Below are 11,131 nucleotides of genomic sequence, written 5' to 3' on the forward strand. Positions count from 1 at the left end.
TCCCTCCTCAGGCTTATAGCCATCTGATATTAGACAAAGGCAACAAAAATCTACATTGGGGTAAAGACTGCCTCTTCAACGAGTGGTGCTGGGAAAACTGGATATCCATAAGCAGAAGAATGAAACTAGATATGCATCTCTCACCATACACTAACATCAACTCAAAATAGATTAAAGACCCAGGTATAAGACCCGAAACTGTAAAATTACTAAGGGAAAATATAGGGGAAACACTTCAGCAGTTAGGTCAGGGCATAGGCTTTATGAACATGAGCCTGAAAGCACAAGCAGCAAAAGAAAAAATAAACAATATCAAACTAAAAAGTTTCTACACAGTAAAAGAAACAACAGAGTGAAAAGACAACCTACAGAGTGGGAGAAAATTTTTGCCAACTATGCATCCGACAAGGGACTAATATCCAGAATATACATAGAACTCAAGCAATTATACAGTAAAAAAATAAATGACCCAATTAAAAAATAGGCAAAGGAGCTGACTAGACATTTTTCAAAGGAAGACATACAAATGGCCAACAGATACATGAAAAAACACTCAACATCACTAGTCATCAGGGAAATGCAAATTAAAACCACATTGAGATACCAACTCACTCCAGTTAGAATGGCTATGATCACAAAGACGGTGAATGACAAATGCTGGCGAGGGTGTGGAGAGAAGGGAACACTACTGAACTGTTGGTGGGACTGTAAATTAGTACAGCCACTTTGGAAAACAATTTGGAGGTTTCTCAAACAACTACAGATAGATCTTCCATATGATCCAGCAATCCCTCTTCTGGGTATATATCCAGAGGAATGGAAATCATCATGCCAAGAGATACCTGCACTCCCATGTTTACTGCAGCTCTGTTTACAGTAGCCAAGATATGGAACCAACCTAAACGTCCATCAGTGGATGATTGGATAAGTAAACTGCGGTTTATATGCACCATGGCAGAGTAAATACATGCGTCAAATTTTGTTGTCTCTTGAAGTTTCACTAAAACTTTAATAAACAGACATTTTTAAAAAAAGATAAATTCATTAGGATTAGGAAGAAAATGGGGGGATGACAGCAACAAAATACGGAATCTAGCTGTACCTGATTTTTGTAAACCTTCAAATGATAAATCCATAGCTGTCAGGGGGGAAGCTGAGGACCAACCCCGAAAGCCAAGGAACTAGCAGCAGGTGCCTGTCCAACTGAAGACAGAGTGGAGAGTTCCAGAAACAAGGAGACACTTATGTCTCCATTCTGAAAACACTCTCCCTACCTCCACCAATTCAATTTTCTTAAAAAATGAAAACAAATCTCTGGGTGAAGGCACAGTGAGCGCAGCTGCTGGGCAGGGCGGCAGGCTGAAAACACAGAGACCATGTGCAGCAGTGCGTGTTGAGTACAGGAGCCCTCCCTGCCTGGGGCCAGCCTCTTCCCCAGCCTGGGGAACACGCCAGACTGACCTTGATCCTTTAGGTCAGAAACTGGAAGTCTCTATCTCACCATCCCAGGAAAGACCCAAAGATAAAGACACGTTGGTGGCTGCCCAACAAATAATGCAGCCAGACAATGCTACATTAAACTCACGAGGACTCAGGGCTTCTCACCAGCTTCCACACTTTTAAGCAAGGACAGACAGCCAAGGATCAAATCACCTACAGGAAGCCTCTACCTGGGACGTTAGAGTCCAAAAACAGGAAAAATAAAGGCAGTAAAACTCTTCCACCTACTACAAAGGAACATCCGTAGTTCTAGTCCCCATCCTTCTCTGCCCATGACTTCTTCTTCCCCTCCCTCAAGCTTCTGTCCTGATCACTCAGGCACCAGCGACTCAGATCTTGTGAGATCCAAATGCACACTTCTCAGTCCTCAGCAGCATGGGACAGAGATGCAAATCCCTTCCTCGTGACCTACAGGCTTAACTCGTCTTCCAGGAGAGCACTCTCTTCCTCTTCCTCCTGCCTGCGACGCCCCCCACTGCTCAGTCTCCTTTGCTGGCTCCTTCTCTCCCCAGCCTCTCAATTTTGGAGCGTCCTAGGGCTGAACCGGGCACCTCTTCTCACCTCTGTCTAAACTCACTTCCTGGTGGTCTCACCCGTTTCCTGGTGGGCTTGAAACATGTCCACATTCTCGTCTCCAGCCTCCAGGTCCGCGTCCCGGGCTCCAGGCTTGTGGCACAGCAGGCGACTCAGCCTCCCCGCCTGGACGTGGGCAGGAGGCCGCTCTCCACGCTTCCCTGCGTCACGGGACGGGGACGCTCTCTGTGCTCAGCTGAGCGTTTCTCAACGCCCTTCTGTCTCTCACGGGCCTGCTGGCTCCACGTCCCAAATGCACCCAGATGTCACCTCCCCTCCCCACCCCCACTGCCGCCTCCTGACTGGACAACATTCTAACTCTCAAACGTGAAAACCCGGTGAGAGACACGGAAGAGCTCGATAGAAGTGTCGGAAAACTGAGAAGCCCAAAGGCAAAGGCCGGTCAGGAGGAAGAGGAGGAGGAAACGCGGACAGAGCAGCCCCCGCACCCACTGCCCGCAGCTGGGCTCCGCCGCTCCTCTCACCGTCTGGCCTCAGAAGTGCACATCGTCCGCCACCGCGCCTACGGGGACCGGTGGTGGCGTCACCCGTCCGGGAGGACAGGGCGGCTTCTGGCTGCGGAGGAGGCCTCGACTGGCGAGAGGGAGACGGAGGGGACAGCGCGGAGGTCGGCGGGAGCCCCCGGGCGCCCTGGGACCGGAGGGTGGCGCGGCCGGAGCCCGTTGGCCTCGAGGTCCCTAACATCACCGTGACCCCCGCCAGGCTGCTGTGTCCCCGTCTGAGGAGACGGAAGCCGCCGATGCCCGCGGGTCAGCAGAAGAGCCGGGCTCTCAGGACGCGCCCGCCGTCCCGCCGCTGCTGCCGTCAGTCGCACAGGCCAGTCACGGTCCCTGCACGGACGGGCCGCCGCCCTCGACGCAGCCCCCAGCACAGGACGACGAGGACGAGTGTTACCTGCAGTCACTACCTTCCGGAGCGGGAGACCGGCTGAGGACGCGAAGCCAGCGGGCGGGTCCGAGTGACTTCAGTGTGATTGGTCCATCATGTTGAGTTTGCTTCATAGCGACATACGGGATTTCTCTTCGGTCAAGTCACCAGTTTCCTGGTGTCTGCGGACCGGCACTGGAGATATGTAGTCTTCTTCTGGGGGTGTTACGTTTCCCTGTTTTTTTTCACGCTTGTTGTATCTCTTCATTGGTAGCTGCTCATGTGATGGTGTAGTTGCTCGTTTTCACTTTTGAGTGGTTTTTGAGGGGAGAGACTCTTACCTGTGGATTTTTGCATTAGAGGTGGGGGCTGGCCACATCCAGTTAGCCATCCTGGGGGGCTGCAGAGAAGCTGTCTGTGCTTTTGGTTCATGTGATACGTGCAAGAGGCTACTCACAGATCCCGACCTATCCATTCAAAAGACAAGTTCCAGGGCTAGTCCTCCTTCATACACGGATATTTATTAAACAGATCTTTATTGGCCAGCAGGAATAAAGCAGATTGAATTCCTGCTTTGTAAAGTCAAGGTTGTTTAGCCCTCTGTCCTCACAGCCACTCTCACCATGATCTCACCCGAAAGGTTTGCTTCAGACACATACAAACACATCACAGAAGCAGGAATCTGTTACCCTTATACTCTGCACCAGGCAACTAGAAATCCATCTCAGCTAGTGGCTGGGTCCATTGCTGTTTAGGTACTAAAGCTTCAAGCAGCCTCCTTAAAGATCAAAGCTGTAGCCTCCAGGACATTCTCATACTCAATCTATGGAAGGGAGTAGGCGTGGAATATCTCTAAGAAAGTTTAGTTCATCCACACACATCCTGAATAAATTTAGTTTCACCAATGAAAACCTACTTCAGACATTAGTATGCTAATTAAAGCCTGACTTGTTAGTTTAAATAGGGACAACTGAGCAGCTTGCATTAGCTGCCTCTGGAGTATGGTCTTATGTAGACCATTTCTGGTGTATGGACCCTTATTATTAGGACCACTGACCACCACTATACTTGAAGCTTTCACTGGGTCATACACATGAAGGTACCTCAAAAAGCTCATAGAAAGATTTGTATTATCTTTTAATTCTATTTTTCCATGAACTTTGGAAAAGTTCATACTATTTGGTAAAGTTCATACCTCATACTATTACATTCCATCTGCAAATGTACTTTAAAATAGATTATAGGTATTATACCAAGGAGTACCTAATATGTATTGAGGGATCCCCACCATAGCAGTGTTTTGATATTCTGTAGGGATGTCCAGCTCAGGATTTAAACAGCTCTAGTGACTTCCTGTCATTTATGTCTGTCCTGTCTAAAGCTAACTGGAGTTGTGGGCCCACAGGCAATGAATACAAGATTGTGTATGTGTTGAAATTTCTATCCTATTTGAACATGATTTCTAAAAATCATATGTCTTGAACTTAGACAATTATGTAAACTACCTAGCATTCCATCAGAAATACTGTTGATAAAGTCAGTCAGTAACATCATGGTTATTTTTATTCTTTGGTCTCTAAACCTAATGACTGCTTTCTCAAGTACTTTTTAACAAAATAAGTGTACCTTAGAAGAACCATAAACACGTTTTTAGAGTCAAATCAGAAACTCCACTGAAATTTCAATATTATGAGTCCTCACTGGAACTGCACCATGTTGCTATTCTTTTGTGTTGTCATGGAACTCCCTCTAAAGGGCTCAAAACTGAGAAGCCTTAATCCTGATGGTTGTCTAGGAACAAATTATGTGAGGTACCAGGTACTAAAATGAGAATTGCTACTTCAGACATACTTATTCTAAACAGCATATTATTCTAAACAGCATACTTATTCTAAGATATTTCATATCAAATATTTTTATTAGTATCCAAAGACATGAAATTAAATATTGGTTTGACTTTTGTTTCTTTTTTCTCCCTTCTTCCCTCTATTGCTATTGCTGATAGTTGTGTAAAGTGGCTCAGAGAAAGGGAGTTAATTGCCATTTTACAGTAAAGGGAATTAAGGCTGAAAGATTAAGCCCGCCCAGGGCTTCACCTTAATAGGGCCAGTGTGAGCATCCAGTTCCTCTGACTAGTTCATTGCTCTCTGCTCTGTGCAGTGTATTAGCTTCCTGCAGAACGAGAGCGTGTGTTACCTAATAAAATGACAATATGCAACATATGCAAAAACCAAAGTGGCAAAGGCCCCATCTCCAAATACCATCACATTGGGGGTAAAGGCTTCAACACATGAATTTTTTGGTGGGGGTGGGGGCACAAACATTTAGTCTGTAATAAAATCCAAGCAGCTTGGCCGCCAGAACCCTTGCTCCTAATCATTGTTAGGCTACACTTGAAAGTAGAGGGAAAACCCAGGGCAGCACAGACACCATTTTGGTCACCCTCTGTTTAATTTTTTAATGTTATCAAAACAGTGGAAAATATAAATTTAGAAAGTTCATTTATTGCTTTCTGTCATTTTATACAAATTCCCCAGTTTGCTTATTGACTCTTCTTTAGAAAAACGAAGTTGTAAATTTTTTTCACATCTGTGATTTAAATGAGGAAAGAATACTTTCAGTGAAATTATTAATGGAATTGCTTGTTCTTGATAGAACCAAGCAAAAACAAAAGAAACTTTAGAAAAAGCAATGTGGGCCTCAGCCTGTCAATGAACTAAAGGAAATTATGAGTACTTGTAAAATGGGTGTGATGCATGGGGTATGGAACATACCATGTCTCTTTTCTAGGTTGCCAACTGCTCAGAGAGCACGTAGGAAATACAGAGGATCACCCAGTCCAGTCCTGGGGGATGCTTGCTCTCAATTTTTACTCATGCTCTCAGCATGGTCTTTATTCCTTTCATCTCCCTAGTGTCTGTGTTTCCCTGGATTTTCCTCTACTTTCAAGTGTAGCCTAAAGTGATTAGGAGCAAGCGTTCTGGGGGCCAAGCTGCTTGGCTTTCATTACAGACTGAATGTTTGTACCCCCTTCCCCCCCCGCCCAAAATCCATATGTTGAATCCTTTACCCCCAATGTGATAGTATTTGAGATGGGGCCTTTGGGTAGTCATTAGGTACACATGAGTTCATGAGGGTGGAGTCCCTGTGATGGAATTAGTGTCCTTCTAAGAAGGGAGACCAGAGCACCTCTCTCTCCCTCTCCCTGCCATGTGGGGACACAGTGAGAAGGCAGTCACCTGCAAGGTGGGAAGAGAGCCCTCACCAGGAACTGAATCTATTGGCACCTGGATCTTAGACTTCTCAGCTTTTAGAACTATGAAAAACTAAATGTCTGTGGTTTAAGCCATCCAGTCTATGGTATTTTGTTATGGCAGCCCAAGCTGAGCAAGGTGCATTTGAATCCCAGCATTTCCCTGGCTGAGTAAACCTGGGTAAATTGCTTCATAACTCTGTTCCTCAGTTTCCTTTTTAGTACAAAGGGCTGTTAAATGAGTTCTTACCTGTAAACACACACACACCCCCGATATTAAGCACTCAATCAAAGTTAGTTGTCTTCTTCCTGCATTCCTTAGGAAATTAATTGTGTCTATAGGATTTGGAGGTATTTGAAATGTAAAGGATGGGCAACCAGTGAGAGAGAGAAACTTAAGTTTTACTCCTTTTTTCATTACTCTGAACAGGTTCTACTAGGAGCCTTTGCCCATGGGACAAAGGTGGGAATGGGACGCAGGAGCTGTTCCTTCTGATGGAGTGTGGGAGTGAGATGAGAGGGAAGAAATGGGAATTAAGTGCAAAGGGAACATATCTAAGGCAGATTTGGCTCTTACATAGTTTGGGCTTTTGGTCAGTGTTACTGAAATGTTTTTTAATATTGGCTGTACCCATCCCTGTTTTCTGAATGGAGATAAAAATGAAAATTATATTAGCAGTTGAGCATGGCTATATCTTTGGACTATCTATATCTGTAAAGAGAGCAACTTGTTTTGGAAACTTGAAAGGTTGAGTTTTCTCATAATTGTGCGATTTCTTAAACATTGTCTCTGCTGTGTGAGTGGGCTCTGGGTGGCATGGGAAGGTAGCAGTGGAAAGGAATTTGGCTTTGTTGGAGAAATGGGTATTGGTGTGGGACATCAGTACCAGCTAAGTAGGGATGCAAGAAGATGCTTCCATTTCTTCCTTTGACATTCTATTTTTTCATTTTATTTTTTATTTTATGGTTAAACTAGTTTCTAGCTATGAGTATAAAGTATAAGAATCTTTCCTTTATAATCTAGAAATAGCCTTTCTGAATCCTAACCATGTTCAGCAATGGTTTTATGTGACTCTCTTTGCATGTGTTAGGGTAGCCTACACATCTGGCAGTTTTTTCACCCTGCTGGGCTGATACAAATGATGTTTTTCTTGTTAGATTTTCGACCAAGCAAATTGCAGGTTACAAACTCCTGGTCCTTTTTATAGTATCTGGTTTCATTCTTAGAAACACAAGCTTTTTCACTTGCCAATTAATTACCATAAATAAGTTTATCCATAGTCACTTGTTTATTTTTCAAAAATTGGGTTCACTGTGGGCAATGTTGTTTTTTCCCACCAGGTTTTTCAGTATCTGGCCTCTTTATGAAACTCAAGGCTTGCTTAGAAAATTGTTTCATGCCCCCCCCCTTTTTTACCTTTATGTGTTTGCCTCATATAGGATATAGAATTTTGAGACCCATTTATTGTATTTATTGAGACATTAAAAATGTAGTAAATGCTGTTGGGAGGTTTAATGAATGGTTTTCATTGAAATGTAAAATCACTTAGAATTAGAAATTTGAGGAGAAAGTGGGATCCAGTGAGCCTGTGTAATCTTTTCATCAATTGTGCCCTTGCAGTAAGAAAAGTACATGTGGGTTAGTACACTTTCATTAAAACCTACTTTCATAAACTTAATATCAGAATACATGTTTATTTAAAATATAACTTCAATACCTACAGTTTTAATAAAATGATGCATGAGGTCTGTCTTTTTAAGTCACGGATAGACTATTAAGTCAAGGTAAAATGAATAACCATGCCTTTCATTACAGGTTCAGCAAAACACATGGGTTGAACTTAGCTTAGATTTGTGTAACATTGTTCCACAGCTGGTCTCTTTGATTATCCTTTTATGCGGAGGAGAAATATAATACTTGGGTCTGTACTGAAGCTATGAGCTTTGGATATGGTTATTCTTTTCTGTCCTTGCACTTACTATCTGAATTGTGTGCTGCATACGAGGGTACTGCAAAAAGTTCACGGACAAATTCTTATTATCTTTTAACTCTATTTTTCCATGATGTTTTTGAATTACCCTAGTATTTGTTTATATGTTGATTCTTGTCACCCCATTGACCCCCCACTAGCAGGGTCACTGTGTGAAGCTGGAGACTGCCCGCTACAGCTCAGGGCATTTCCCCCTGTAATGCTGTATCTGCTCTTTATAGTCACTGGGTAATTGTTAATGGAAATGCCCAGCACCACATGGATTTTGTGTAAAATTAGAGCCTAAATTTGAGTGCAGAGCACTTAGGGTGAGCTCACAGTTAATCATGTCAGCTTTGACCCTTGTACCATTGTGCGTTGAAAGTGTGGCTTCTGCTAAAGTATTTATTTTGCATAATCCTTGAGAAGGCTAGGATTCGAACTGTTATTGTGGGAGGAGGGGAAGCCCATTTACTAATTAAAGTCATGTTTGTAATTTCAAAATTGACTTCTTTAAAGTTCCTTGTGTTTTAACAGGTGCTTTCCATCACCCCAAAGTGGCCACTCTCAAGATGTTTTCTGGCCTTCTTTATCCAGTCACATGAAGTGAGGACCTGAGAGCACTGTAGGTGAGGACAGGAAGGAGTGATTGGCACCTTCAATCTTGCCCTTAAGGAGCCACAACCATCCTGTTCCTATGAGGTTCATTCTAGAAACAGAATTACAGTGATCCCCCTTAAGCAGTGTGCTGAGACATCAGATAAAATGGTGAAAACACCATATTTATGTCATGGCATGTTATCTTTTGCCATGACTGCAGTAATGATACTTCATGCTGATCACCATCTTGCAATGCAACAAGATCTCTACTCCCTTGGTAGCATTTTCAGCCAAATATCTCTGAATACATTTTAAAATTAATCAAACAATTTAGGACATGCAGTATTTCTCTTTCTATGCCTGGCTTATTTCATTTAACATAGTTTTCTCTATAGTCATCCATGTTGCTGCAAATGGCAGAATTACATTCTTTTTTATAGCAGAGTATACATACCACATTTTCCTTATCAAGTTGTACAACAATGGACATTTAGGGTATTTCAATATCTTGGTCATTTTAAATAGAACTGTGATAAACATGGGAGTGCAGGTATCAAGAGTACATCCAAAAAGATTATAGACTATGAGCAGGTGGAATTCATCCCAGGCATGCAAGGATGGGTCAACATACACAAATCAGTAAATGAGATACATAACGTCAATAAAAGCAAGGACAAAAACCATATGATTCTCTCAACAAACGTAAAGAGACACCTGACAAAATTCAACATCACTTCATGAAAAAGACTCTCAACAAAAAAGATATAGAAGGAAACGATCTCAACACAATATAAGCTTTATACGATAAACCCAGCACCAGAATCATTCTGAATGGGAAAAAGCTGAAAGCTTTTCCTCTAAGAACAAGAACAAGACAAGGACACCCAGACTCACCATTCCTATTGAACACAGTATGGAATTACTAGCCAGAGCAATCAGGCAAGAGAAAGAAATAAAAGGGCATCCTGATTGGAAAAGATGAAGTCAAACTGTCCCTGTTTGCAGATGACATGATTTGATACACAGAAAAACCTTAAGACTCTACCAAAAAACTCTTAGAGCTGATAAATGTTCCAGAAAAAATATATATATATATTTTTTAAAAAATCGTATAACTTCGTATAATGTATGCTATACGAAGTTATTACGTACATCCAAAAAGATTATAGACTATGAGCAGGTGGAATTCATCCCAGGCATGCAAAGATGGTTCAACATACACAAATCAGTAAATGAGATACTTAACGTCAATAAAAGCAAGGACAAAAACCATATGATTATCTCAACAAACTTAAAGTGGTACTTGACAAAATTCAACATCACTTCATGAAAAAGACTCTCAAAAAAAGATATAGAAGGAAACAATCTCAACACAATATAAGCTATATATGATAAACCCAGCACCAGAATCATTCTGAATGGGAAAAAGCTGAAAGCTTTTCCTCTAAGAACAAGAACAAGACAAGGACACCCAGACTCACCATTCCTATTGAACATAGTATGGAAGCACTAGCCAGAGCAATCAGGCAAGAGAAAGAAATAAAAGGGCATCCTGATTGGAAAAGATGAAGTCAAACTGTCCCTGTTTGCAGATGACATGATTTGATACACAGAAAAACCTTAAGACTCTACCAAAAAACTCTTAGAGCTGATAAATGTTCCAGAAACAATCATGGGAGAAAGTGTGGTAGCACTTACAGGAAATATACTAACCTCATGAAACTCTAAATTTGAAATAATTTTACCACCAAACATCATATCCTCTAGCCCAAATTATAATATTCCAAAGCTGAATTTTTATTTTTACACTTACCATGTTGTATGTCTTTCATATCTAAATGAAGACTAGACATTAATATTCCAACTGCTTGTGATCTTTTGTTGCTTAATAACTTGACTACCTGCTCAAGAAAGAAAAGGGAAAATGTTAATTTGAACTCCAATATGCTTAATTGCATATTTTTTAAAAATCCTAAATGAAGAACAAATTAAGAGAAAACACCTGTCATTATTTAAACTATTCAAAACCATATTTTTATATTTGAAGAGAGCTTTGGGGTTTTATATCATAAATCTTTCAAAATCTACCATTTGCCCCCAGTATTCATCACCAGCCTCAAAGCCAAGTTCTTTACCAGTCTTTTTAAAGCCTGATCTGTCAACAAGTAAAATTTTTATTAGTCTAGAAAATTAGTACTGGTCTCTGTAAAATAACAATTACACATTTGGTCATTTAAATATGTTCATACTTTAAATCAGAGCCTTGAAGTGCTGGTCAACAGGTGACGGGCAAAATAAAAGTTCACACACAGAGAACCTGTTAGAGCAGATTAGTTGTACCACAAAG

General features: G+C 41.8%; 1 protein-coding gene and 1 pseudogene across 1 annotated transcript in view; one reads left to right on the forward strand and one right to left on the reverse strand.

Annotated features, from left to right (window-relative positions):
- The window catches only part of LOC103606332, a 10,307-nt pseudogene extending 7,223 nt beyond the window's left edge, over positions 1-3,084 (forward strand).
- LOC103606333 (formin-2-like) overlaps positions 1-10,679 on the reverse strand; it is a gene marked incomplete at its 3' end in the record, with an annotated part of 94,470 nt that extends 83,791 nt beyond the window's left edge. Inside the window, exon 1 of the mRNA XM_008590950.1 lies at positions 10,598-10,679. Coding sequence (XP_008589172.1) covers positions 10,598-10,637 — 40 coding nt within the window. The remainder of the gene's footprint in view (positions 1-10,597) is intronic.
- Between the last annotated feature and the right edge of the window lie 452 nt (positions 10,680-11,131).

The sequence above is a fragment of the Galeopterus variegatus genome, unplaced genomic scaffold, assembly GCF_000696425.1.
Source record: "Galeopterus variegatus unplaced genomic scaffold, G_variegatus-3.0.2 Scaffold6482, whole genome shotgun sequence".
In the NCBI taxonomy this organism is placed as follows: Eukaryota; Metazoa; Chordata; class Mammalia; order Dermoptera; family Cynocephalidae; genus Galeopterus; species Galeopterus variegatus.